The sequence below is a fragment of the Grammomys surdaster genome, unplaced genomic scaffold, assembly GCF_004785775.1.
Source record: "Grammomys surdaster isolate TR1022 unplaced genomic scaffold, NIH_TR_1.0 124836, whole genome shotgun sequence".
NCBI lineage: Eukaryota > Metazoa > Chordata > Mammalia > Rodentia > Muridae > Grammomys > Grammomys surdaster.
Window position 1 is genome coordinate 42,752 of NW_021619779.1, and position 27,514 is coordinate 70,265.

At 55.3% G+C, this 27,514-nt stretch overlaps 3 protein-coding genes across 3 annotated transcripts; 1 reads left to right on the top strand and 2 right to left on the bottom strand.

The window, feature by feature from the left end:
- The first annotated feature begins 2,722 nt into the window (after positions 1 to 2,722).
- On the top strand, positions 2,723 to 10,516 carry B3gnt3 (UDP-GlcNAc:betaGal beta-1,3-N-acetylglucosaminyltransferase 3). The gene is made up of 3 exons (XM_028784818.1): positions 2,723 to 2,778; positions 8,766 to 9,343; positions 9,502 to 10,516. The coding sequence occupies exons 2-3, from the start codon at positions 8,783 to 8,785 to the stop codon at positions 10,051 to 10,053; spliced, it is 1,113 nt and encodes a 370-aa protein (XP_028640651.1). The 5' UTR covers positions 2,723 to 2,778; positions 8,766 to 8,782; the 3' UTR covers positions 10,054 to 10,516.
- A 1,439-nt stretch (positions 10,517 to 11,955) lies between these two features.
- On the bottom strand, positions 11,956 to 13,272 carry Insl3 (insulin like 3). Its single transcript, XM_028784793.1, has 2 exons — positions 13,098 to 13,272; positions 11,956 to 12,356 (listed from the first exon to the last, which is right to left on the bottom strand). The coding sequence occupies exons 1-2, from the start codon at positions 13,270 to 13,272 to the stop codon at positions 12,166 to 12,168; spliced, it is 366 nt and encodes a 121-aa protein (XP_028640626.1). The 3' UTR covers positions 11,956 to 12,165.
- Positions 13,273 to 13,969: 697 nt separating this feature from the next.
- On the bottom strand, positions 13,970 to 25,680 carry Jak3 (Janus kinase 3). Its single transcript, XM_028784794.1, has 24 exons — positions 25,468 to 25,680; positions 23,741 to 23,933; positions 23,459 to 23,582; positions 23,183 to 23,294; positions 22,924 to 23,069; positions 22,423 to 22,708; positions 21,912 to 22,034; positions 21,672 to 21,829; positions 21,474 to 21,585; positions 20,767 to 20,953; positions 20,261 to 20,385; positions 20,010 to 20,141; positions 19,518 to 19,602; positions 19,081 to 19,208; positions 18,412 to 18,544; positions 18,118 to 18,269; positions 17,852 to 18,002; positions 17,188 to 17,327; positions 16,903 to 17,092; positions 16,613 to 16,737; positions 16,361 to 16,533; positions 15,525 to 15,642; positions 15,158 to 15,268; positions 13,970 to 14,492 (listed from the first exon to the last, which is right to left on the bottom strand). Exons 2-24 carry the CDS (start codon positions 23,922 to 23,924, stop codon positions 14,385 to 14,387), a joined length of 3,303 nt encoding a protein of 1,100 aa, XP_028640627.1. The 5' UTR covers positions 23,925 to 23,933; positions 25,468 to 25,680; the 3' UTR covers positions 13,970 to 14,384.
- Positions 25,681 to 27,514: the final 1,834 nt, after the last annotated feature.

Sequence of the window (27,514 nt, forward strand, 5' to 3'; positions counted from 1 at the left end):
AGTGTATAAGCAAGAGAACCTAGAGGGTTCTGAGGTATACATAGGAGTGTATAAGCAAGAGAACCTAGAGGGTTCTGAGGTATACATAGGAGTGTATAAGCAAGAGAACCTAGAGGGTTCTGAGGTATATGTAGAAGTGTATAAGCAAGAGAATGATGGGCACCCAAGGGAGATTCAGGCTTGGTGAGGAAACCAGCAATCAACTCAGGCACTGACAGGGTGGGAAGCACGATAAAATTCCTGATAGTCAGAGCTGGAGAGTGGGCTCAACAGCTGAACAGGACTGGATTGTCTGCCCAGCACTCAGCAACAAGGGACCCTGTGCCCTCTTTCGGCCTCCGAAGGCACTGAACTCCTGTGGATATAGACAGATACTGAATAAAAGTAGAATTAATCTTAACAAACAAAACAGTTCTTAGGAGCCATAGTAACCAGAAGGATGTGAGTGACCGCAGCCTGGGTTTGTCTGCGACTGGCTGGCCAGGGTCTGTGGGGAGGCTGGGCACGACATATGCAGGAGAGAGGACTGGATGTGGTCCAAGTCAGGAGTGACCCCAGCTTCCTAGGGAAGCTTCTCCTAGAGAAGAGGCGGGTCATGAATCTCAGAGGACATGCAGGGACCTCCGATTCAACCTTGTGGCTCTGAAGATCCCTGACCAGGACTGGACTGCAGATACAGATCCTAGAAGCTGGGAGTGTAGCTGGGTGGTGGGGGGAGGACTACCCCCAGAATCCCCCAATGAGGGGCTGGGGGTGCGGCTCAGGTGGGGAGCCCCTACCCAGAATTCCCCAGTGAGGGGCTAGGGGCGTGGCTTAGGATAAAGCCCCTACCCTGTGAGAGTCTGGAGGCACCGCTCAGATGGAACATTGCCTAGTGTTATAAACAAGAAAGGAAAGGCTAGGACTTGAAACTCTTGTTCTCTGGCCTTCCCGTCTTCCTCTGCTGAGATGGGGTCTGGGTTGCCCTGGACTATCTCACATACTGTTCCATACCTCAACATCCCATTCGTAAGGTCCCCTCCTCAGCCTCTGGAAAGTGGGGTCCCAGCAGGTGCCACCAAACTTGTCTCTCCACCGTCACCTGTGTTTGCAGATTAGTAGCTGGTCCCTATCGATGGCTCTACCAGCACTACATGGCAGGTCACTATCAACACCCCATGCCTGGGGGTCACCATCAACACCCTGCAGCGCAGGTTTATCTGCACGTGTTTCGTGGCCAGCTGATAAGTGCTGCGAACACACGGCATCCGGCCCAGCCGAGAAGTGCTGAGAACATGGCACCTCCTGGTGGCTTTCATTTGCTCTCCTTGGGGTACAGGAAGGCAGGGCACCTTTAAAAACACAAGACCTTTTTCTCTGGCCTGGCGTCCCTCATCAGGACTCCCAGAGCCCGAGACTTATCTCAGGAGGGTGGGTTCCAGCAGCAGGGGCAGGGCCCTGGGCGGGGTGTCCTTGCCTGTTTATAATGCTATTGTCGTACCCACCGCAGTAACCCCAAAACCTCAACTATGCAGTGAGGGAGCATTTGACAGGCAGGCCCAGGCTGAGTCACCTGAATTCTGAGCTAGGGCAGGTGTTTTCTGTCCCAGGGAGCTGAAGTGAGTGGCAGTAGCACGGCCCCAGGCAGCCTTACCTGGTACATTTCCACAGCATTGTTGTCCCCAACAAGATCATCCCTCTAGTCCCTGGCCTGCTTCTTGTGTGTGGATTTTTCTGCCCTGTGACTTTCTCGTGAGCCCATCACACATGGGTGGGGCATTTGTATTGGCTGCTGTCACTCAACCACACGGCCCTTTTATTCCTTTTTTATGGTTCACTAATATGCCAGTGCCTGTGAATAGGGCTGCTGTGACCTCTGGGTGCACTCACAGAAGAATTACCGCGTTAAGGGGCAATCAGTTCCGTATTCAGTCCTGGAGCTCTGCCCACTGTGTACTGGTCCAGGGAGCCAGTGTCAGGAGGACTCAGTTTCCAGTTTAGGGACTTACCTCTCCCTCCAGCAGGGCCTGAAACTCAGAATTAGGACCGTCAGGTTTTTAGGGTAACTTCTGAGGAAGGGGATGGGGATTGACACCTGATCCTGGTATTTATGAGTTGGACAGGTTTTAAGGTTCTGGGATCTTCTAAGATTTTTGGGTTCACTCACCTCCCGGCTGAATGTTTCCTCACATAGCACCAGGAAGAGGGAGGGAGACGGGGCGGCTGCAGCCTGGGCTGAGCTGTGGAGGGGCAATGCAGTAGGGGACAGACAGATTTCCACAGCTCAACACTGGGGAGCTCCTGCTCTCTCACAGTGGGGTGGGAGAGGGAGATGGGAGGCCCTAAATGAGGGAGGGGAAGGGTAGGACCGGAGGAGGAAGAGGTCAGGTTGGGAATAGAGGTGTCCACTGGAAGGAGGGGTAGGGTCAAAGTGAATGGGCATGGCCAAGAAGAGGGGTGGGGGTGGAGTGGAGACGTGGACCTTCGAGTTGGGAAATCCGAAGGGAGGGTGGGGCCTAGATGGAGGGGAGGGGCCACAGTTCTGGTAGGAAGACCGGTGGGGAAGGACAAGACCACAGTGAAGAACGGGACGGCGAGGGGCGAGGTCAAGGAGCCAGAGGGGGGCCGCGGGGGCGGAGAGAGGGGGGACTTTTTCCTTGGCCACTAGGAAGCTTGTCTTGCTGGAGGAAGGGAGAACAGGAAAGAGGCGGAAGGAGGCGAGTAGCCAAGAGCCAGGGCGAGGCAGTCGTCCAGGTAAAACCGTGTGGCCTCCGGGGCTGTTTGGAGTGGGCGCTCAAGGTGAGTACCAGGGTCTCGGGTGGGCGTGGGGCGAGGTTGGGGTCTGGGGCGCTTTCTAGCCGCACCGCACCGCAGACGAAGACGCTCTGCAGCCCCGGCCGTACTCCTGGGGCTCCGGGTCTCGCAGACGGCTAGCCCCGCTACATTCCAGGATCAGGAACCCGCGTTTCTCCCCAGTTCGTGTCTGCACAGCCCGGCGGCCTCGACTCTGCCTCGGTTTCCCCTGTTTGAGTTTGTGAAACCACTGTGTTTTCAGACAACCGGGAATCTTTTTTTTTTTTTTTGTCTTCACGCTGACACCGGCGAAACTCGGATGAGAGGCGTTTGCTCTCCGAGCCTCAGTTTCCCTATATGGGAGTTAGGCTGAGGTGAAGGTAAACTGAGAGGCCTTGGTGGCAGCTCAGAGACTAGTCATCTATCACCATAGTTAAATTGATTGTCTGTGTTGCTAACCAAGATTCTGACGCTTTGCGGTAAATTTCCCATTCTTTTCTTTTTCTCCTTCTTTTTCTGAGTCTGGCTTTGCACATTCTACCTTTCTCCTGAGTGCTTGATTTCGGGTCCCCAGTTTCACTTCCTCATCCTGGCCTGTCACATCCCGTGGAGTAAGGAGGGGAAGGTGCAGCCGCTTAGGGGACACTAGTTGGTGCCCATCTGGTCAGTGTTTGCGCAGCCGGCCCAGGCCGGATCCCCTCCCCTGGGCGTGGCGTTTCCCCTCCATAGCTGAGGTTGTGAAAATCCTGTAGGGGTCCCTAGGAGACTTCTCTGCTGCCCCCTCCGAGGTCTGGAGCCCCACGGGACGTTGCTCCCTTCCTCCCACGTGGAGGGAGACGTGGACACCTGGTCCAAGTCCCTGGGCCGAGCTGACCCCCCTGCCTTGGGTCCTCTCAGGAGGTGCTAACAGCCTAGCAGGAGTAGGGCTGGGGCCTGCGTGTTTACTTTACTTTTGATTATAGGTATCTTGTGTCTGTGACATTTATCTTTGATTGTGAAAGTTAAAGAGGTTATTGTAATCCTGGTGTAAACGTCGCCAGAAGAGGGACGAGGTAATGGGACCCGCTTAGAGGGTGAGGATCTAGGGTGACCCCAGATGACAGGCCTATGAGTCTGCTCTGCCGATTGGAAGGGAAAGGATACGGCCAGCACCTTCCCAGCCTCAGTTTCTTTGTCTGGGAAGTGGGCCGGGCTGGGCTGACAGTCGCGATCCTGGCTTATTCCTTCCCGGTGCGGGGCTTATTATTGCCCTGGGGTGGGGGTGGAGGAAGGGCTGGCGCCGGATGCTAGAAGGCCTCCAAGAAGCTGGGATGTGAAGACGGGGCGTGGCCTCCAGGAAGCTGTGGTGTGACGGCAGGTGGGGAGCGGCTTGGTCTCCATGAGGACCTGGGCCGAGGCCTCCATAGCTTTATCTTTATAGGAACGCTCCTTTTGTTCATAAAAATCCCAGATCCTCGTAAAAAGAACCTTACTCAGCGTTAAGGAGTTAGTACAAGCCCGATCGAAGCAGCCATGCGGTCAGGTGATCAGCTCGTCCTGCCCAGACTGGCGCTGGGTGACCTTGGGACCCCATGCTCAGCCCGGACGCACAGAAGGGACGGTTCCAGAAGCTCCTAGCATCCTCGGCATCCCTCACTCTGGGAAAATGATCCAGAACATCTGAGCGTGTCAATATCCACCCTGATGCCTCTTTGAGTATGTGCCATTGCCCTGCCTCAGTAGCCTTCTGAAGGCTGCTCCCAGGTCAGGGCCAAGGGCACAAAGCCATTTCCATCCAGGTCAGCGGGAGCCAGGGGCTCCCGAATAGTCATGAAGTAATAGCCCAGCCCATCATTAAGCCACAGTATTTGAACCATAAATAGTAATGAGCATTCTTGTGGGTTATTAATATTATGGTGGGTCTCATTAATATTTAGATAAAGTCATTAATATTCCGATAGAGCTTATTAATAGTCACAGCATCGCTATGAAGCACAAACTCTGAGTCAATAATCAGCTCATTGGCCATTGACCTGTACTTGTCAACTAGTGGGGCTTCGACTTCAACTTTGATATTTTTATTAGGCAGTGTCTCTTTAGTATCCAAATGTGTCATTAGTATTCAATGGTTCATTAATATGCAGTGAATAATTAATATGTAATATCTCATTAATAATCAACATTTTCTTTATGTTCTGTCTTGTTAACATTTGGTTAGTTTATAATTAATGACTGAATTCAGCAATATTAACCAGTCAATAGTTAATTGTGTAGCCAGTGTCTGGGAATTGGCATATTCTTCAGGACAATGTTGTCTGTGACATGGTCCACATCTCCGCATCTGTAACCTTGTGCTCCTTGACACAGTGCCCTGGTGGTGGTAGGGGCATCCAGGCAGCAGCATTCACTCACAGTGCTACACCCCACCCACCCACGCAGGTTCCATCACCAGTGTCCCCAGCCAAAGGCCCATACATGTTCTTCTCCCCACACATACTCTTCAAGGTCTCCAGCCAGGCCAGCCACCTCCCTCTCCTGCACCCCTGTATGTGTCATTTTTTAAATCTATTTAATTGGGTTTTTGTATAACACTTTTCCATCCCTGATTCCTTCCAACCACCAACTCCAGAGAGGGGAGAAGGAAGGTTTCAGGAAAGGGGCGTTGTTCTCATCCTACTGACAACACACCAACTCCAGAGAGGAGAGAAGGAAGCTTTCAGGAAAGGGGCGTTGTTCTCGTCCTGCTGAACAGGTGCGAGTCCAGTCCTTTTTGTCAGGATATCTCCAACTGCTTGTCAAACTTCTTGTCAAACAACAACAATAGGCAGTGTTCTCCTCCCCCTCCCCGCCTCCTTCACACCCCCAACCTCTCTTCCAAGCTCTCTTGTCCCTCTCTGGCCTCTGGCATTTAAACCTTCTCCCAAGTCCTCAGAATTAAGCTGGTAAAACCACACATACAAAGCAAATAGCCAGCTGCTGTGGACAGTCTGAAGCAGCCGTATCCCATACCCAGGATTTAAGAAAAACATGTTTTCATAACATAACTGGGTTCTTTAAGAAGCCAACCCCTCACTACAAACACCTACATTGATGGGGGGAGGGGGTGTGAGTGGGTGTGTGTGTGTAGGACAAGCGTCTTCCCAGTGAGAGGTCTAGCCTAGGTCTTAGGTGGTCTCGCTTAGGCAAAGGAGAGGTCTAGCCTAGGTGTTAGGTCAAGCCTGGATAGGAGGAGTCTCTTCCTTGCCCGTAGCTTTTGTTTCTTTTCTTTCTTTCTTTCTGTCTGTCTGTCTGTCTGTCTGTCTGTCTTTTTTAGATTTATTTATATTTTTGTATATGACCCCATTGTAGCTATCCTCAGACACTCCAGAAGAGGACATCGGATCCTATTACAGATGGCTGTGAGCCACCATGTGGTTGCTGGGAATTGAACTCAGGACCTCTGGAAGAGCAGACAGTGTTCTTAACTGCTGAGCCATCTCTCCAGCCCCCCCTTCTCTTTCTCTTTCTTCTTCTTCTTCTTTCCCTCTTTTTTCTCTTTCTTTCCAGGTACTTTCTGTGGGTTCTCCGGAGGTTCTTCTCCTCACAATGTTTTCTCTGGCTCAACTCAGTGTCTCCTGTCACCAACTGTCTTCTCTTCTCGGTCTGCTAGCCCGCTGCCTCCCTCTCCGCTCTCCGCCTCTCAGTCTTCTCACAGCAACCTGTCTTTCTCTGACCTTACTCTCTTTTAGGCCTTACTTTCTTTTAGGCCTCTGTGGGCTTTTTTCTTTTTTAATGTTTTTCTGTTCCCAGCATTCCAAGAGGCAGTCATAGGGTCCTTTAAAGGGCTAGGCACAAAAATATATCTACTGGAGCTGCTCAAACTTCAGAAAAACCTGAGAATCTGATGTGTATCCATCAAGTGAATGGGTAAATAAACCAATGCATGTATTTCCAACCCATAGCGAGGGGTCTGGCGGCTGTTCACAGAATCTGTCCGTAGCCTGGCAGACAGTGCAGCTTATGAAGTGTTTCCTCTGTGAAGTGTAGTGAGACTTTTGGAGTTTTGGTTTCATTTTAAAAATACAGAAATAGTATAATAATGTTCTTCATTTTAACCCCAGCTGTGGGATGCGGGCTACGTCCGACTGTCCACGGCAGCTGACTGTGACTTGTCCTCTGCCCTAACAGTCGAATGTGACTTCTACGATGTGTGACTTTTGGAATTGTGGGGACTTTTCAGAGGGTCTGTGTGTCTTAGTTAGGGTTTCCATTGCTGTGAACAGACACCATGACCACGGCAAGTCTTATAAAGGCAACATTTAATTGGGCTGCCTTACAGGTTCAGAGGTTCAGTCTGTTATCAGGGTGGGAGCATGGCAGCATCCAGGCAGACGTGGGTCCAAAGGCAGAAAGGAGAAGACTGGCACCCACGTGGTTAGGAGGGTCTCAAAGCCCACCCCACAATGACACACCTCCTTCCACAAGGCCACACCTCCTAACAGCACCACTCCCCGGGCCAAGCACTCAAACCTCCACAGGATATAAGTGCTTAGGCCGGAGAGGTAGGGATGGGTGGTTGTTGTCAGTCGTTGCTTGTTAAGTAGTCATGTGTGAAGAAGAAATGAGACGTCCTGATGAAGATCAAGCCTGTCCCAAGGGACTCGTCACCCTTAAGTGGGAGAAAGTATAGTCTAATGATAATGTTGCTCTCAGGAAGAAGGAAGTCTTGACTCCCAGCAGTCACCCTTTCCCTCTCTATCCTTTCTTCTCTCCTATCTAGTACTAGGGGGTTGAAAGGGTGGAGAAAGGTGGGACAAAACCCCCCACAAAGTAGCAAAAACAGAGCTACAGTGAAGGATTTTTACAAATCAGTAACAGCCTGTGCTAAGGTCCTGTGGCAGGAGATCTCTGTGGTACTTTTACATGGGGTCCATCTTGTTCTACCTGGAGGTTCAGAGAGGTCAAGCCACTGTGTCAGGGTCACACAGCAGAACCCATGGTGCAGAACGAGGAAGCCAGCCTCCGTCCAGGCACTAGTGCAGTGGGTTTGCTTGACGCCTGCAGTCTCAAGGACACTTGTTAATGGCCCACACTGTTCTTGTTACCATTCAGGAGACCTAGGACAGCAGGTACCCCCAAGACAGACTGAGGTAAGGGGCAAGGTTCAACAGTCTTTCAACAAACACTTGTTGATGGAAATGTTTTGTGTGCTGTGACTTGGGGGTGTCATGGTATCCCTGCATACTTGTACACAACACTGTCAGTGCACATAGCCGGGACGGGGGTTGGGGGGACAACTCTGAGTTTCAGGGGTGAAGGTGTGCTTCTGAGTGCCAATAGTGTTTGATGAAGGAGTAAGTTGTGCTAAAAGTCTGATCTAGCATTTGTATGCTGCAGCAACACCCTTTAGGACAGCACAAGCCATATACACACAAGGCTGGGCGCCTGGGAAGGGGGGTGCAGTACCAGTGAGGGCTGAACCCCGACATCTGGCAACAGAGCCAGGCCTGGTGAAAGCTCTCATCCCAGCACTCAGGACGTGGGGACAGGAGGACGCACAGATCAGGTCCATCCTCAGCTACAGAGCAAGTCTGACGCCAGCCTGGGCTTCCTAAAATCGAGATCATTAGAGCTGGGGCTGGCAGATTTGTATGAGTTTACCACAAACATCACGTTCTTTCTGCCTCTGCCTCGTGCCCAGCTCATGCTGGGAGAGGCCACAATGGGACCTGAAGGATAAAGGCAGGGCTGGGGTGGAGGTAGGGCGTCACTGACGGAAGCCTGGAAAACGGATTATCCGAAGTGGGCTTTGAGGGAGGAATAAAAGTTTCCTGGTAAGACACAGGCGCTCACACTTTTAGCCCCAACACTCAGGGGGCAGAGGCAGGAAGACCTCTCTGAGTTTCAAGAAAATTTCGCTGCGGTTGAAGGGCCGTGGGGACCAGGGGTGTGTTCAAATTCAGCGACAGTGAATGCTGGTTGGGGGAGTGGGGCGAGGAGGCCAGGAACTCACAGATCAGTGACCTTTGCTCTAGGCCCCGCCCCCCACGCCATGCGGCTGCAATGGCAGCGCCCCGATGTGATGCTCCTCCTGGCCTTGGCCGCCTTGCTGCTGCTGTTCCTGACCCGCGAGTCGCCACCTAGCTGCCCCGCCCCCGAGAGGCCCTCGGAGCCTGAGGATGACCCGGCGTGGGCTCCCGGCCCCCCGCGCGCGCACCCCGCCCCGTGCCGAGCCAATCTGTCGGTGTCTGCCCACCCCGATTTCGCGGGGTTGCCCTCACACGTGCGCGATTTCCTGCTCTACCGCCACTGCCGCGACTTCGCGGTGCTGCGGGAGCCGCGGGCGACCAAGTGCTCGCGGCCGGTGTTCCTGCTGCTCGCCATCAAGTCCTCGCCTGCGAACTACGGGCGCCGCCAGATGCTGCGCGCGACATGGGCGCGCGAGAGACGGGTGCGTGGGGCGCCGCTGCGCCGCCTCTTCCTCGTGGGCTCAGACCGCAACCCACAGCAGGCGAGCAAATTCAACCGGCTGTTGGAGCTGGAGGCGCAGACGTACGGCGACATTCTCCAGTGGGATTTCCACGACTCCTTCTTTAACTTGACGCTTAAGCAGGTGGGCGAGGCGTGGGGGAGGGCACAGGAAGTGGGATTTTGAAGTATGCGTACTAGACCCACGCAGAGAAATCGGGAGAGGGAGGATTACAACAGGGAGGACTTCTGATGCGTTACCAGCCGGCAAACCCGTTCCTGCCCCACCCATTTCACCTGTAGGTCCTTTTCCTGGAGTGGCAGCGAACTCGCTGTACCAACGCCAGCTTCGTGCTCAACGGGGACGACGACGTGTTCGCGCACACGGACAACATGGTCACCTATCTGCAGGGCTACGACCCGGACCAACACCTCTTCGTGGGGCACCTGATCCAGAACGTAGGTCCCATCCGGGTGCCCTGGAGCAAGTACTTCGTCCCCCCGCTGGTGATGGCCGAGAACAGCTACCCGCCCTACTGTGGCGGCGGCGGCTTCCTGATGTCGCGCTTTACCGTGACCGCGCTACGTCATGCCGCGCGCATCCTCCCCATCTTCCCCATCGACGACGTGTTCCTGGGCATGTGTCTGCAGCAGCAGAGGCTGACGCCAGGGGCGCACAGCGGAGTGCGCACGGCGGGGGTGCACCCCCCTAGCCCACGTGTGTCATCCTTCGACCCTTGCTTCTACCGCGACCTGCTCCTCGTGCACCGCTTCCTGCCTTTTGAGATGCTGCTGATGTGGGATGCGCTGAGCCGGCCCCAGCTTGCCTGCAGCAAGCAGGGCCGCGCCTACTGACAGGTTTGGGGGAGTTGGCACCCCTGGCTCCTGTCCTTACCCATGTGCCATGGGCTGGCTTCAAAGAGAGGTTCAAAGTGAGGAAGGAGTAGCAAGGTGGCTCTGAGAAGTTAATAGGCTGCTGGACACACTCCTAAGTATTCCTGGAAAGCCTCCTGGTGCTGCTCACAGCAGGCACTGTGAATAAAGCCACATGTGAGTGAGCTCTGAGCCCTTGCTAAGCAAGAAATGCTGTGGGCAGACCCCATGGGGGTCAAGCTCTGGCCTCAGACTGGGCCTTGGCCTCTCTCAGGACTCCGAGGAATTGGGGCAGAGGCACAAGGTAGATTTCAAACTGGGGAGCTCAGAGATCTTGATTTGACTCCCACTAGTGTCCCCCAAGAACTCGGAGATCCTCAGAGGTTGGAGAGTCCTGTGTCCCACAGATGGGGATGGCGAGGAATAAAACCCATAGAAGGCTGAAGGTGACGGTTTACTGTGTGTGTTGGGGGTGCATGATAAAACTCAGGACTCTGCCATCTTTCAATTTCATCTATTTAGGAAGGGAGCTGGGTCCTGCCTTCCTCTGTGTGGGGCCTGAGACTTGAACTCAGATCTTCAGGCTTGGCAGCAAGCGCCTCCATCCACTGAGCCCTCTTGCCAGCCCCTTTTCAGTTTTCAGCACTACTCACACCGTCTGCTCTACCCCACCTCTCTTTGACCTTCAATATTAACTCAAAAAAAATCAAACATCGTTGTAACATGTTCACATCTACAGCATGGCTGTGTGTGGCTACAGTCCCCTCTTGCTCCCTACCCCGTAGCTACTTCTTCTTCTAACATTGCAGCCTCCCTAACACCAGACAGGAGAGAAAAAAAGGATAGAGAGGAAGGAAAGCCAATCACTGAATAAAGTCTCAAGGCTTGGAAAGGGGTCCATGTTACTGTTGGACTACTTCCTGCTGATTCTTTGAGGCAAGTTTTGATCTTTGCTGTCAGAATATCTCATTTCTTCTTGTCATCGTTGCTTTGAGGATGACTACTTAATAAACCTCCACCAACAAGAACAACAGGCCCTCTGGATCATAGCACTTATGTACCCTCTAAAGAGTCCCCAGAATTCCAAACATCGCACAATTGCAGAAACTATCTGCAGCTGCAAAATCACGCCCCTGCTAGAGCATGAAGCAAATCACCGTCAGCTGCTGTGGACAGTCTGAAGCGGCCCCGTCTCCCACACCTGGAGATGAAAATACATTCCAATAATATTTCTGTTTTATAAAGAAACCCAAATTCTCAGTACACTCCCCCATTTATTTTTGAGGTTCTTTCCCAAGAGGCATGGTGGACACAGTGCAGTGGACCTAGGCAGCGATGGTGGACACACACAGTGCAGTGGACCTAGGCACATCTCTGCCCTTTCCAGCCCAGCTCTCACACCCTCATAGCTCCTGAAACCTCAGTCTGTAGAACATGGAACCTTCCAGACCAATCTGGTCTCCCCCAGCTGGCTGCCTCAACCCTGGATGACCCCAGTTCTGATCCTACACTGCCTACCACCTTGTAGTTATTTTGTTTTTTCTTTAGGCACAGGGTCTCATTTGCCCAGGCTGATATTTGATAGCCAAGGCTGACCCTTAAAGCCAAGGAGCAACTTGAACTCCTGATCCCCTTGCCTCCACCTCCCAACCTGGGATAACATTGTGCAACATACCCGGTGTGTTTGGTGCTTCAGGAGTGCCAGGTCCCAGCCCAAACTCATACTGTCTATTGTGTGCCTACTGTGTACCTCACAGTAAAGGGCTCTTGACACTCCTTTGTTTCCCCAGTGGTTCCTGGTAGTGCCTCAGGTCCGTGTGTGACCAGAGCAGAGTCACAGCCTGCTGCCCCCTCCATGTCGCTTTTCCCAGAAAAAAAAAATTGTATGAAGTTGCTTATTTATTTAGACTGTTAGGGACACAGAGAGGAGGTGGGCACAGGTAATGACAGGGCTCCTTGGGGACAGAACCTGTGGCCCTCCGTTCTGCGATCTATGAATAAACTAGGGATCCTCCAAGGCAAACCGGGGTGTTTCATGGACACGGCCGGGAGGTGGGGACCAATTGAGGACGGACTTCCTGAGTCTGTGCCCCTTCAGTGGGGACACAGACCCAACAGGTCTTGCTGGGAGCAGCCAGTGAGACAACAGCGGTGCACAGCGTTGGTGGCCTCGCTGCGGCGTTGGCGCTGAGAAGCCTGGTGGAGCTGCGGGTCTAGTGCGGAGTCCGCATCGGCCACAAGCGCGTGCAAAAGATGTCTTTGCTCCAGCCACTGCAGCAGCTCCCCTGTGGGCGAGCAGAAGTCAGCTGAAGTCCCTCCCACACACCGGCCACGAGACAACGGAGCCCAGAAACAAAGGGGCACATATAGAGCGCCTGCTGAATACTACATAACTCTTAGCTGGTGCCCACACTCACCTCCCAACTGTGTGCGCCCATATGCCTCCTGTGCACCCCAGTTTGTGGCCACGGAAGGGTGTGGTCCCGTGTAACTTCATGAAGTCCTGGGTTCACCTTGTGACTCCCTGGACGGCACCCTCTGCTTCAGGAGGGGGCCATACATTCCTACAGTCGCCACCCACTTCTGTGCACAGGGACCTCTGTCCTCTTCTGTCCCCTGGGCCTGGAGGTAGAGTCCCCGCCCAGAATCCCCAGACAGGGCCATATCCCAGTAACCCCAGAACTGCCGAGGCAGGAGGATTCCCGTGACTTTGAAATCACTTTAAGTTTCCTAGTGAGAGTCTGTCTTTAATAAACAATAAACCGAGTGGTGGCTTATGCCAGTCAGCTAAGTACTCAAGCCTAAGTAAGGCAAGCAGCTCAGTGTTATCCTTGGCTACATTGTGAGTTTGAGTCCAGCCTGGGCCACATGAGACTCGGTCCCAAAAATCGTAAAAGAGGGAAAAATTAAAATCTAAAAACCCATGAGGACTTCAGTCGTTGTTATCAGGAGGGGGCGCCACCGTGCCAGCGTCTCCCCTCTCAGTTATCCGCGCTTATCCATCCACCCCGCCTGTCCCCACTCACGGTCCCGGGGTTCCACAGGCTGCGTGGCCTCAGGCGACCAGCGCGGGCCGCCGCACACCCGCACCAGCGCACGCACCAGGTGGTGGCCGCAGAGCTTGAAGCGCGCCTCGGGAGGCTGCGGGGAGCGCAGCGCGGACCCCAGAGCCAGGAGCAGCAGTAGCAGCGGCGCGCGCATGGTGGCAGGAGGCAGCGCGCACGGATGCTCCTTATAGCCGCCTCGCGCCGCCCAAGGGCCTTGGCGGGAACACGGCGAGCAGCACCGAGAAGGTCGAGGCTCGGGTCACGGTCAGGTGTTGTGTGTCCAGCTTGGGACTCTGACGTCCTTCTCCCAGGTGCAGCACTGTGCCAGGAACTGCCCCCCAACATTTAAAACAACCCAATCGCCTCTCCCCTTTGTAAGGGTGATGCCCACATGTCTTGCTAGCACTGGAAAAGTTGAGGCAGGAGAATTGCTGTGAGTTGGAGGCACTTTGGGCTGTGAAGGAGATGGGAGGAGGTATTTATGACTTGGTTTGTCAAAGAGGGAAACTGAGGCTGGAAGACGGGAGGATACGTCTAAATGGCTCCTTTCCTGTTCCTCTACCTCCGGGCTGTTCTGGGTGACTGCAAGCACTGTCCTGGGGTGCGCAGGACTGGCTCAGCCTAGCCCCAGCCTTGGCCTCTGCCTCTTGCACCGACTCTGCCTGGAACCAGCTCCCCTGGCAAGCCAAGAACCGCAGCTGGGCAGGAGAGGAGGGGGTGTCCTTGGGGTCTGGCCAAGACCTCTGCTCTCCCAGCTGTTCCTCTCCCAGCCCCACACTTGCCCCTCCCCAGCCTATACCACACCCTGTAAGACAGCTCTCCTACACCCCCAACTCCAGTCACAACCCATCTTTTCTATTGAATTCATTTATTCATTCAACAAACACTCCCAAAACGCAATCTGTCAGGAGGCGTGCTGAGGCTTTCACAACCCGTAGAAACCCACGGACAAGGGAGCAAGGGACTGGGCACAGAGCTGGGGCCAAGAGAGGGTTTGGGGGGCTGGGTGGGTTTCTGGCCAAGTCTCGGGTGCTGTTGGGACCTGAGGTTGTGAGTTCTGCAGATGTGCCAGGAAAGCATTCCAGAGGTGAAGACGACTGCGCAGAGACTCGGTCACATATTTAATATCCCCATTCTGGGAGGAAAGAGTGATGGGAAGGGGTGGCCAGAGGGATAAGTGGGTGCTGGAGCTCAGAGAGGGACAGCTTCCTGCCTGAGGTCGCACAGCCAGATGATAAGAACCAAGCTCACGCTCGCCCCTGGCTGCTATCCAGGGCTTCCACGCCACAGCGCGTCCAGCTGTGGGCTCAGGGTGCCGAAGGCTGGCCGGTCCTGCGGGCTGGGCGCCCAGCACAGCTGCATGAGCTCCTGAACCTGATGGTGAGAAGCGAGGTGGGCGGGGCCTGAGCTCAGAGGCGTGGCTTCCACTCAGTTTAAGGGCACACATTCGAAGTCACCCCACTCTGCTCCACAGATCTCCATGGTGCCTTATGGATCTCTGAACAGAAACTAAGTTTGCCTGTGGCAAGCCTCCTGCCGTGGCCTGCCGATGGCTAGGGTGACAGACACACATCCCCCACGTCGCCGCACACCGGCTCCTCTTACTCCACCCCAGCTCACAGCCATGTTATTCCTACTGGGAATAACTTCTCCCGGCTCCTCCAATAGGCCCCATTCACGTCTGGGGGCGGCCTGCAACGCCCCCTAGAATTATCACGACATGGGGTGTGTGTCTAGCATGTGTAAGACCCTGGCTTCAATTCTCAGCACAGTTAAAAAATAAATAAGTAAATAATAAAAGAAAAATTGAAATATGGACTTGGGAGCGGTTGTGGTGGCTTCTCAGTCCAGGAGAGGCTGAGGCAGGAGGATGTTGAGTTCCAGGCCAGACGAGGCTATGTAGCAAGACCTTGCCTCAACAAACCACATTTCTGAAGCCCTTGAAGCTGAGCCTATCTCATCCTGTAAAGCGATCCCAGTCAGGACCGCTGCTGTCAATCAAGAATTGAAACTGAGAAACTTGAGTCTGCCTCCCTCACCTCAGTGGGGCAGGTGGGAGGTGGTGGCAGGCGACGGCCCTCTGCCAGCAGCTCCAGGAGGCGGCAGAGCGGGGGTCCTTCACGCTCAGGCCCCATCATGCGCAGGAACTCCTGAGGGAGAGGAGCAAGTTAGGGCAGGACTGTTAGAGTTAGGAAGGGGGCTGACGTCATGAGGAAGGGCTAAGGGGTCAGGAGGGAGGGCTGGGGTTAGGAGGGAGGGCTGGGGATAGGACAGGGGCTGGAAATCAGGAGGAAAGGGTCTGGATGTCAGGATGGGGGTCTGGAGGTCAGGATGAGGTCTGGAGGTCAGGATGGGGTCTGGAGGTCAGGAGGGAGGACTGAGGGAGGGATGAGGCAGGTGACGCACAGCGGATGGGCTGTAGCTCTTGTCGCAGTAGGTGAAGAGCTCGTACAGTACCACTCCGAAGCTCCACACGTCAGATTGGCGGGAGAAGATGTTGTCAGATAGGGACTCAGGGGCGTACCTGAGAACGGGATAAAGGCGTTGTCAGAGAACCGTGTGGCCAGTGAGGATCGAGGGCAGTGAAACAGTGGCCTGGGGAGGGCGCCGTCAATGTAAGGTGTGTTCAGGCTGGGGCTAGGAGAGGGGCGTGGTCAGGAGACTACCTAGTAGCACTGCCCACAGAAGGCGGCTCAGAGGCTGTTTGGGGACCTGTGGGCGTGGCCAGGCTGAGAGGTACTCTAAGTGGCAAGGACAGGGCTTTGAGCGTGTCAGCATTGGATGATGGGCAGCTGGGAAAGTGTCTGGGCAGATAGGTATAAGTTTCATAAGGGGAGGAGCCAGCGACGGAGAGCGGAGTAAGACCGACAGAAGTGGGTGACACTGAGAAGGGCGGAACCTATAAAGCGTGAAAGGCGGGGCCTGCGGAGAGGCGGAGCTAGAAAAGAGACCTGTGAAGGGCCTGGCTGACTGTGGTCGCCGAGGACCGAGCCAGAACAAAGAGGGGCGTGGCTAAACCCGGTGGAGCATCACTCTGTGGAGTGGGCAGGGTAGTCCTGACTACACAGTTCGGCGGGTACATCTGTAGAGTTGTGGACATGGCTTCGTGGGGCGTGGCTGCAGGGCTGAGCCTACTGTAGGCGGGGGCTAGCGAGGTGGAGCTGGATCTGGACCGGTTTGAGGCTGTAGAGTGTGGGAGTTAGGGCTCAGTGGGCGTGGCGTCTGGAGTCTTGGTCTTGTACCAAAAGATGGGGCTTTGGCCCGGCTCGCGGACCACGTAGTAGTCCTTTCCGAGCGGCAGCAGCTTAGCGAGGCCGAAGTCTGCGATCTTCACATGCGCCTCGCTCTCCACCAGGATGTTGCGCGCAGCCAGGTCACGGTGCACGCAGCGGCGCGCGCCCAGGTACTCCATGCCCTGCAGAGGGCCGTGATAGCACGTGGGCCCGGGATCCCGGACCCCAAAGTCCCCATCCCGATCTCCACGCTGCTCGCACCTTGCAGATCTGCCAGGCGAACAGCAGTAGGCGGTCGGTGTGCAGGCGCGCGCGGTGGCGCTGCAGGAAGTCCCGCAGGCAGCCGCTAGGAAGGTACTCCATCACCAGCCGCAGGCTCTGGCGACCTGCGGACAGCGACAGTAGCTCTCGAGCACCTTCTACCGGGTTCATTGAAGCCCCAGCTATGGAAGCTGAGACTCATGGAAGTTAACGACCTTGCTCAACAGGGCCCGACTAAGAAAGGGTAGAAGCGGGACTCGACCCGTTCCCGAGATGCTGCCGCCGCTCACCGGGCCCATAGCTGACTCCCCGGTACTTGACGATGAAGTCGCTGTGCAGAGCCTTGAGGATCTGAATCTCCCGCTGGAAGTCCCTCTGCTGGTCTGGCCCGCTGTGCTGTAGCTGCTTCACTGCCACCAAGGGTCCCGTATTGTCCCCCAGAGGGTCGTAGCGGCACAGCTCCACACTGCCAAAGTTGCCCTGTGGGAGGATGACAGGGCAGTGTCCGGCTCACCCAACCACGCCCCGCCTGACGGGTCAGCTAACGCCCCGCCCCACACGCCCCGCCCACTCACCTTGCCCAGCAGGGAGATGTACTTAAGGTGTCTCTCCTCGAAGACAGCGGGGTCCTGACAGGCATAGAGCTGGGCGCCACCGCACAGCTCATCTCGGGGACTCGGGCTGCCAGGTGTGGGGTCTGAGAGGAGCTCGTAATCTAGGGCAGGGGTCTCATGAGTAAGTGGGGTATCTTTCTCTGCCTCAATCCCAAACTGAATTGGTGTGTGAACTCCACCTGAACCTTGCTCTCTCTGTGTGCGTTTTGAGACGCCCACGGGTACTTCGTGGGGAGTGGGAACGATCACTGTCCGGGCAAAAGCACACTCTGTGGGACCTTAACGGCTACAGACACAAAGGGGACTCGGGAGGCAGAGCCACGCAGTGACGCCAACCTGTGACCCGGATACCCTCAGATGAAACCATCGTGCGGACAAAATTTAAGAATAACAAAATAAAACCAAATCCCAGCACCTGGGAGGGTGAGGCAGGGAGAAATCCAGTCTGAGAACCTAGCTTGGGCTACATTGTAAACCACCACCCTGGGCTACGTTGCAAAGCAAATGCAGAGTGAGTCTCAGCCACAGGTTTGTCACGGCAGCTCTTAGCTCATGCTGAGTGCTGAAACCTGCAACCTTCCTGGACCCAGCTCGGGGATCCTCTCCGCCGCCCCGCCCTCCGCACCTGATGTAATGAGGCCGTTGAGGTCTCTGAGGATAGCTCGGAAGGAAGGGCGCCGGCCAGGATCGTACGCCATGCACTGTGCGATGAGGCTCGCCATCTCTGTCCACTTGAGGGCGGGCAGCTGTCCCTGGTCCTCATAGAACTTCAGCTTCTGAGGGGCGAGGGTTCAGTTCGGTGTTGAGATGCCCATCACGTGGTTTAACCCTACCCTCACGACACCCCCTTCCCCACACCCGGCCCAGAAGGCCGAGAACACCGGCTCTGACCTTGGCTGGCTCCAGCGAGGTGATGTGCGACGGTCCCCCGCTGAACACCTCCCACGTGGTGGCGCCAAAGCCCCACTTGTCAGCCTCCAAGCCGAGGGTCTGGGCTTCCTGGAGACACTCGGGGGCCACCCAGGGTATCCTGTCGGTGAGCACTGGAGGACGTGGGAGTGAGAATGGTCACGGTCACCTTCTGCACAAAGCACCCCCTTTGCCAGTGCAGGCCCTGAGCGACCACGTGTGTCTGCAAACACAGGAGACACAGGGTACAGTCTGGTGAGGATAGCCTGTACTCACTTTCCCGGCTCAGCACAGTTGGGCTGACACCAGGATCACTCAGCTTGATGAAAGGTGGATTCCCATCAACCCCCTCTCGAGCCAGGAGCACCTTCCGTGCTGAGACGTTGCCATGAGGGAGGCCTTTATCCTCCTAAGTGTTACAGGCACAGGGAAGTGTGGGTAAGCGTTTGATGAATGAATACTATCAAACAAACTCTTCTGCATCCTTCAAAGCCTATCTGATGCTGCCCAGACAGAACAGGCTTTGGCAACCACTGTAGGCCCGTGAAGACATATCTGTAACCCTAACCTCCCTTACACTGGCCACACTCACCCTTAACCACCACACCCCATTCTTCATCTTCCTATGACTTTAGGGACAGTTAATGTCCCTTATCACGCCATTCAAGACACCCACCACTTTCCATCTCTACGCCTTGCCCCTCCCCCAGCCTGGCCTCCTCACTCAGTGCTCCCCCCACAGCCTGGCGTCCTCACTCAGGGCTCCCCTAGATACCCAGGGTTCATAGTGCCCTTCCTTGATGCTCTCAGCCCTCTGAGCCTGCTCACATCCAGTTCCCTTGTTCTGGAATGTTTGCTTGTGTCCTTCCTGAGCTCCAAACTACAGAACCTACTCTCCTCTCCCCATCCATCGAGGAAGCCTTCCTATGGACACGGGACACTCACCAAGTAGTTAAGGGCATAGGCCAGCTGCTTGGTCACCTGCAGTTTCCAGCTGGCTGACACCAGGTGGCCACACTTTCGCAGGTACGTGTCAATTGCTCCTAGGTACACAAATTCCTGCACCATGATGCCTGGGGACAGGGGGAGATGGGGTGGTGCTCAGCAGGCTCTGTCCCCATCTGCCCTCTGCTCTTCGCACAGTTTGGACTTCTGTTTCCTACCAGCTCAACTGAATAGATACAGCCAAGATTCAGAGGGGCTTGCAAGGGGGATGATAGCAATTAGCTGGCAGGGTGGAAATGCATCAAAGTGCCCGGGTATGGGGCTGGGGAGAGGGGTGGGGGTGTGTGGGGTGATGATCTTGAGGGTATCAGAGGCATGCAGGTCGAGCAGGGTGGAGGAGGGGCCAGGGCTGGGGTGGGGTGCGGCTTGGGGCTCACTGTCTCCAGCCATGCAGACACCATGCAGCAACACCAGGTGCGGGTAGGATATCTGGCTCATCAAGCTGGCGGCCTCCAGAAAGGACTAGGGGGAGGGGAGAGCAGGAGATGTATGGGTTCCTCCCCATCAGTCCCCAGTTGAGCCCAGAGAGGGTCAGAAGTCCCACTAGAAATCTCTCATGCTGTGATGGGCTTGGGCCCATGATCCTACCCTTGGCCTTGCAGATGTCATGTTCACCGTCAGTTACACATGACGTCTGCATGTATACAAGCGCATGCACACACACACACACACACACACCATGTTCCTCTCCAGCCTCCTCACGCTGTGTCTTACAGCCAAGCTCTCAGCATGGCTACACTCTACTTTGGTTTGAAGGAGTCCCACTATGTCCCCAGTCTGGTCTTCAACTTCTGGGTTCCAGCAAGCCCCCTGCCAGGTCCCAGCTCCATGCAATTCTGCATGGCCTTCTTCTTTGGTCCCTGCCGCACCTCCATGCAGTTTTGGTGTCTGGAGTCCATGACCTTCAGGAGGACTTCTGTGTCGTGTCTCTCGCCATCCACGATCTCCCGCCTGCAGCCACGGAAAATCTTGGTAAAAGAGCCATGACCCAGGTTCTCGTGCTGCGGGGAAGACATTCAGGCAGGGACAGTTGATGGTGGCTTCCACGTCCTCCAAGAAGGGCCCTGGCCCTGGCTTCCACCCTGGGGACCCTCATCCACCTGGGCCGAGGGACCCTCACCCACTCCAGGCTGTGTGCTGGGATGGTGTGGAAGCTCAGTTGCGTCAGTGCACAGCAGGACGAGGAGCGGTCGGGGACAGGCGTGGGGCTGCAGCTCCTTCGAACCACAATCAGATTAGACTTCTCTGGGTGGCAAGAAAGCAGAGGGCAGATGTCAGAGGCAAACGTTTCCAAGATTTACACTCCCCATACTTAGCCTGGGGAGCCCCCAGAAGTTGCTCCTGAGATTCAGACTTTGGGCTGATTTGAAAACACTGGGTTCCCTCCAGGCTGCCAAGGTCTGTGTCAGCCAGGACACCACTGTGGGGAGACATGTCCCAGCAGGGGTTCGCCTCAGTGACATTCATCCATGGGAAGAAGTGAGAGACAGCGGCCAACTGAAAATAACTGACTTGGTGTCTGAAGACTGTGCCAAAAAGTTGTGTTCTCTGTCCTAATCGCCGTGGTCCTTGGTTTCTGCCACCACCCAAGAGCTGCTGGGCTGGTTGAGGCAGGAACTGACTCACCTTTGGGTCTGGGAGCGCAGCAGGATGTGAGGGTCAGGACAGTACCATCTACTTGCAGCCCAGAATGCCAGCAGGCTGCCAGCAGCTCCCGCAGGCTTCTGTGGGGCTGGTTAAGGCCAACCAGGGAGAAAGCCCCGCTGGGGTCCTGGCGGATGAGGCAACCCTTGTAGTCGGGGCCAAGAGGAGTCTGCAAAGAGGACCTCGACCTGAGCCAGGTGTGGAACAGAGCCCCCCACTCCTGGTGTTTCTGGAAGACAGTATGCTCAGTTCTGTCTCCAACCTCTGTGGTTGCAGCCCCTCCCCATGCTGGGAAAGTGTTCCCTGAACTTTTTTGAGTTCTTAAAGTTACATTCACTTATGTGTGTTTCTGTGTAGATGCAAACCACCGTGCACACGTGGAGGTCAGAGAGCAATTTATGGGTGTCAGTTCTGTCCTTTTACTTTGTGAATGCTATGGATGAAATTAACATCCTCAGGCTTGGTGGGAAAACCTTTTCCTCCGTGGGACAACTCCCCTCACCCACCCACACACATTTTTTGATGCATAATTAGCTCAGACTGGCCTGTAAACTTGATCCTGCCTCAGTCTCTTAAATTCTAGGATTACAGGGCAGTGATCTTCAAGGACATATAGAAACTCCTCTTTCTATTCCAGATCAGGTGTCACTTCCTCCAGGAAGCCATCCTGGCACCAGCAGTGAACCAACCTGGACGCAGGCGGTAAGAAGAAAGCTGTCATAGTCCTGTGGGCTGCGGCGGAGAATGTAGGAGCCCGGGAGAGAGCCAGCGGCCTTCAGCTTGTGGATGGCAAAGTCTAACCTAGGCCAGGACAGCAGCCAGGTCCAACTCAGACAGTCCCCCGCTGCCTAGCCCCATCCCCACTGTGACCCCAATCAGCTCCTCACGTGATGGGTCCATGGCACAGCTCCGCCTCCTCCTCCAGCAGCCGCGGCGGTGCCACCTCCTTGCAGAAGAAATGCCTGGAGTCGCAGGTCAGGCGGAAGTACCCATCTACGAGGGCCACGAAGGACAGCGCCTCAGGCAGTCCCGGGAACTCCGCTTCCTGCGCGGGAGAACGCTTCAGTAACAACGGAGCCCACCCCTTTCCCAGAGTCAGCACCAGAACAGCGGGTTCCAAGACCCACCAGGATGTGACCGTCCATTCTGGTGACAGTGACCAGCCGATGCTCCCCTGCCGGACCCACGCGTGGGGCCTGCTTGATGCTGACATCCACGATTTCAGGAAAGTCACAGAAGGTCTGGAAAAGCTGAGGAAGAAAGGACAGGCAGAAGCCGGGGGATTACAGACCTGATCCAACACAGCCTCCCGGTTCTTCCTCCTCACTTCCACTAAAGGGGGTGGGAAGTGGGAAGACAGGGACGGAGATTGACATGGTCAGGTCACTCCCAACGACCCAATCCAGACTATCCCCCCTGTCCGGCCCCGCCCCCATCTAGTCTCACCCTTCTGGTCACACCCCCAGGTCCAGTCCCTGGGTAGCTCTACCCCGACCCGCCTCTAATTGACTCCACCCCACGTAGTGCAGCCAGTCCCGCCCCAACTGGCCCCTTTCCTGATTGGTTCCTCCGGACTAGCTTCTTTAATAACGCCACGCCTCCCCGCGGACCCCACTCTTCAAGGCCCGATTCCAGCACCTCCTGGTCCCCGCAGCTCCAGGCGATGCCGTTGCCCCCCGCCACACGCAGGAGCCCCGGCTCCTCCTGGGCGCCCGGGAGCCCCACGCGGAAGGCCTCGGTGGTGGCCGCTGGGTGCAGCCGCTCCAGGTCCAGGATGTACTTGGCCATGAGGGCGTAGCGGTCAGCCTGGCAGGCGACCACGCGGCGCAGCGCCTGGACTACGGTCCTGCGGATGCGCCTGCGTGTCACGAAGTTCTGGCCCTGGATCACATCGCGCAGGCTGGGCGGCAGACAGGCTTTGTAACTGTAGGTGAGGGGCACGCCGAAGTCTTAGGGTAGGGAGGGGGACACACGAGACAGACATTGGGCACCTTTTGGCAGAGGGCAGGCTGACGGACAGGATGGCTGCACAAGTCGACGTTGGGAAGGAGGTGTGTGTAGGAGTTCGGTAAGGGAAAACGATAGGCCCCCAGGTCCGCAGCCAAAGGAGACCACGGAGAGGTGGCCCAAGGCCCTCACCTGACGGTCTTCAGCAGTTCTCCTGGCCGCTGGGCCTGCTCACGAGCCATCTGGGCCAGGTCCAGCACAGCCAGGCTCAGGAACTCTCCCTGGTCCTTCAGGCTAAGGCCCACTGGGAGGCGCCCACTCACCAAGTCACTGCGGTGCTGGGTAGGCCACAGGAGGGTGATTAGGTGAAGTTCTGTCCTGGGAGCTGGGATGTTGTTGCTTTGGGGTCCCCCATCCCTGGGTTGAGCCTTCCCCACCGAGGAATACCGACCTGAGCAAAGAGATGTTCTAAAACATGTAAGTCAAGGATGGCACTGGTCAAATCTTTGCGCAGCCCAAAGCGGTGACACGTCTCCAGCTCAAACCAGTCAGGGAAATAAAAGCTGTGGGTTCCAGAATGGGATAGTCCACTCAGCTCTGGCTTCCCAGTGCCCAAGATGGGTCACTGACGTGCTGTGTGGCCTACAGCAAACAGCCCAACCTTTCTGGTCTCAAGAGCCTCTACTATAGACTGGACTGAAGGTAAAGAGAGGGGCTCATTTCCTACCGTAGCCTGTAGACCAAGACTTGAGTGTCCACATCCTCTATGGAGAAGATGTGGCTTGGGGGGAACCAGCAAGACAAGTCCTCAGTGGCCAGAGCGAACAGCGAATGATACACAGGCAGGATACCTGAAGGGATGGGCCCACCAGTTCACCCAAGTCACCAATGCAACAACACAGACTGAGTTACCAAACTCCTACACAACCCTCAAAGCCCCAGCACTCCTTTTCTCAATAGATGTTGCTCAGCTCTCCTAAATGGCCTGGTCATCTAGGGACCCACTTACCACAGGCCTTGGCAGCCCGCACACACAGATCCTCAGCCAAGTAGTCCCCAAAAGAGAATGACAGTCGCTGGGGAGGTCCAGGTCCCCTGGGAGGAAGGAGCACATGCAGTGCTCCTGCCTCTGAGGACGAGAGGCTGCAGGAGCGCTGAGGGATCAGAGGTGTCTCCTCACTTGGAGGTGCCATAAGTGTAACCTGGAGAGACAGAGAATGGGGTGTGACTGAAAGAGGGAAGAGGAGTCACACGCCCCCAAGTGACAGACAAGCTGGGGACTAGGTATTTTCTGCTCTGTGCACTTATCTGCACCCCGGCAGACATCACCAATTGATCCACAAGCCTGCATGTCCTAGCCTCGCCAGCCAAGACAATGTCCCAGACATGCATGAGCAATTGATGGCAGATATAGAAACAGGCCTGAACAGGAAGTAGAGGCGTTTAGAGGGATGGGGACAGCTGTCTTACTCCCTACGGGTCTAAAGGTCACAGGACCATCTGAGCTGGAACTAGAAGCTTCTGTGATGGGTGCCCTGCCCATGAGACTGTGGATAGGCACTCAGGAGCCTGTGTTGTCTCCCAACCCTTTCTGGTCTCTCTTCAGTCCACTTGACCCCACGTCCAATGTCTATTTTATGCTCCTCTTTGGTCCTCACTGCAGGGAGGTTTCCTGTAGTGGCCTAAGTGAAAATACACGTCCCATCCTTGAGAGCTGCTGAGGGCAAGGGGCGGGGCTTGGGCCTGTGAGAAAAGGCAGGAAACAGCCCCTCAGCTGCTCAGACCACAGTCCTCACCGCCAGGAAGGTGGCTCACAGCCAAGTCCAAAGACGTTTGAGTTCCACCTCCAAAGCTCGCGAGGTGGAAAGGGTGCACCGACTGCGTAAAGCTGCCCTCTGACCTCTACATGTGAGCCCCTCCCATAATAAGACGACAAAAGTAGGCATGGTGGCACACACTTGTTCCCAGAAAACTCCAGAGGTAGCGGCAGAAGATTAGAAGTCCAAGGCTAGCCTGGCTGCATGAGACTGTACTTAAAAAAAAAAAAATCTGGCTCGGTGGTGGTGGTGGTGCACACCTTTAATCGGGCTACACAGAGAAACCCTGTCTCAAATCAAGAACTGAAGATGTCATTAACCTATTACCAGATGTGGTGGTAAACAACTGACATTATAAGTTCAAGGTCAGACCCTGTCTCAAGAAACAAATTAGGGCGGCCGAGATGGCTTAGGGGGTAAAGGCACTTGCCACCAAATCTGCTGGTCCCCAGGACCCACATGGTGGAAGGAGAGAACCCACTCCGGCAAGTTGTCCTCTGACCTCCGAACGTGTGCAAAGCACACTCACACAGAATAAAACAGATTAAAATGTTATAAAATATACATAAATAAAACCTTCATCATCTTCTTCCCCAATTCTTGTTGCTCCTGGGAAGGCTGCAGGAGGACTACTACGAGTTTGGGGCTACATAGTGACTGTAGCCCAGGGTTACGGACGCAGAGCCATCCTCAAAATGTAAAGCATAAAACTACAGAGCGGATGCGAATATTAAAGAAGTGTGAGATTATACCAAATGGAAAGTTCTGGCCCTTTACCTCCCGCTCCTAGGACAGGAGGGTGGGGGCGGGGAAGCCAGCAGCGCATGCGCACTGCTGAGCCGCCAGTGCGGTGTCTAGGCAGCGCCCCGCGCCCGCGCCCGCACCCTCCGCACCCTGCACCCGTGCCCCGCGCTCCTACCTGCAGCCGCGCCGAGGCGGGGGGCAGCCCAGGCTGCGACAGGAAAGTCCCTGCTCCTTCCTGTGCGGCCCCTGAGCTTCCTGGCCGCCGTCATTTACGGAAAGTCAGGGCGCCCTGGGGGCGGGGCGGGGCGGCAGGCCCGGGGGGTGGGGGGTGGGAGACTAGAAACCAGTGCCGCCGGCCACCCTTCTAGGGTAGGAGCAGGGCAGAGACAGAAAGGCAGGGTGCTGCTGGGGACCTGAGTTCACGGAGCACTCCCCGGCCCAGGTTCCTGTCCACGCGTGTCCTTGGAGCCACCTGGACCTGCCCGGGCCGGGACCCGCTGACCAGCACACATTTCAGGCTCCAGTTTCCACTCCGCCCCCAACCTTTTACTTAAAAGACACTCTGAGTAAGGTTAAAAAACTACAGGCGGAAAAAACCCAAACCTCTGGGCTGCCCAGTCCTAACGAGCTTAGAGGGGCCTTCTGGGAAGCCCACCTGCATCCTGGGTGTGTTCCCACTTCCTCTGAAAACCTCCCTTCTATTCTGCTTAAAAGCTATGGATGGGGACTGTGAGACAGCTGAGTGTAGGCTATCGCCACACAGATTGAGTTCCATCGCTTGGACCCGCAGGCACAGCTTGGAGGATTCTAAGAAGAACTCATAGGTTTCAGATGGTGATGACAGGAGCCGGCCCTCCAGTCCTCCACCCCTGTCTCCGCTGACATTTTTAGGCTCCTAATAGGCTGAGGACCCACTTGTGGCCTGCATCCTGGTGCCTCTGTTTACCCATCTGTTGTCAGTGGGCCTGCTGCATGGGGCAGAACTGAGAGTGATCCCGGGGGAGAGAACTGTGCAGCTCTGTTCCCCTAAAGCATGCCAAGTTCTGTTCTCAGACCCAGAGCATCGACAGCTCCTTAAATACCACACACAGCAGGTTAGGCCTCTTGGGCTGCCAATACGTCTGGGAGAGGATGACGTGAGGAAACATATCAGGAATGGAAATGTGAAGAGATAGCAGGTGTGATTCGGAGAAGAAAGCAGAAGATTGACAGAACAAACCAAGAAGTGCCACAGGCTCACTGGTGGAGCCCCTGCCCAGAATCCCCAGTGAGGGGCTGGGGGCGTGGCTTGGGGTGGAACATTTGTACAGGCGCCAGTACATGAGATTTCATCCCAGCTACCATGTAAAACATCTGGATGGAGGCAGGAGGATGGCTGGGTCTTATTGGCCACCGGCATAGATAGCTCCAGGCAGTGGGAGACCCTGTCTCAAGGGAAGAAGGTGGAGAGTGACACAGCAGGACAGAAGACATCCTTCTCTGGTCTTGCCCATATAGGACATGAAGACGACACCGACACGGCCATTGTTAGACATGGGACCACATGTGGGAACATATCAACGTTTGTGAGAAGCAAGAAGCCGCAAAATAAGGAATTAAATTTGGGGTGAAGCAAGGGGCAATGGGGAGCCTGCAGGGCCTGTCACCCCCCATTCCATCCTGGAGTGGCCTCACCTCTGCCTTACTGCTGATAGCTAATTAAAATTTTTAAAAAAGTGAAACAGATACTTTTAAGAATTGGAGCCCTTAGGATTCCTGGGTTTGTAGGTTTGGACTCAAATGAACTGTTTTAAAAACACAAGATCCAGCCGGGCAGTGGTGGCGCACGCCTTTAATCCCAGCACTTGGGAGAGGCAGAGGCAGGCAGATTTCTGAGTTCGAGAGTTCGAGGCTAGCCTGGTCTACCGAGTGAGTTCCAGGACAGCCAGGGCTACACAGAGAAACCCTGTCTCGAAAAAAAAACAAAAAACAAACAAACAACCACAAGATCCATTTGTTATGATCTCTTTTGCAGGTGGCAAAACTGAGGCACCAAGTGTGGGAGATATTGGGGTGAGATATTAGGTATGAGACCTTGGACACTTTGCAATGTAACCACACACACACACACTGGGGTATCCTGGGCAGGGGTGTGTAGGGGTTTGAGTAAAAATAGTCCCTATAGGCTCGCCAGGAAGAGGCGTCATTAGGAGGTGTTGTTGGAGGAAGTGTGTCGCTGGGGG

Coding starts and splice junctions, on each gene's coding strand:
- B3gnt3 (XM_028784818.1), top strand. CDS start 8,783: ATGCGGCTGCAATGGCAGCGCCCCGATGTGATGCTCCTCCTGGCCTTG. Junction 9,344..9,501: donor TTAACTTGACGCTTAAGCAG/GTGGGCGAGGCG, acceptor TTTCACCTGTAG/GTCCTTTTCCTGGAGTGGCA.
- Insl3 (XM_028784793.1), bottom strand. CDS start 13,272: ATGCGCGCGCCGCTGCTACTGCTGCTCCTGGCTCTGGGGTCCGCGCTG. Junction 12,357..13,097: donor GCCTGTGGAACCCCGGGACC/GTGAGTGGGGAC, acceptor GCTCGCCCACAG/GGGAGCTGCTGCAGTGGCTG.
- Jak3 (XM_028784794.1), bottom strand. CDS start 23,924: ATGGCACCTCCAAGTGAGGAGACACCTCTGATCCCTCAGCGCTCCTGC. Junction 18,545..19,080: donor CCTATGCCCTTAACTACTTG/GTGAGTGTCCCG, acceptor TGTAACACTTAG/GAGGATAAAGGCCTCCCTCA. Junction 18,270..18,411: donor AACTGTGCTGAGCCGGGAAA/GTGAGTACAGGC, acceptor CACGTCCTCCAG/TGCTCACCGACAGGATACCC.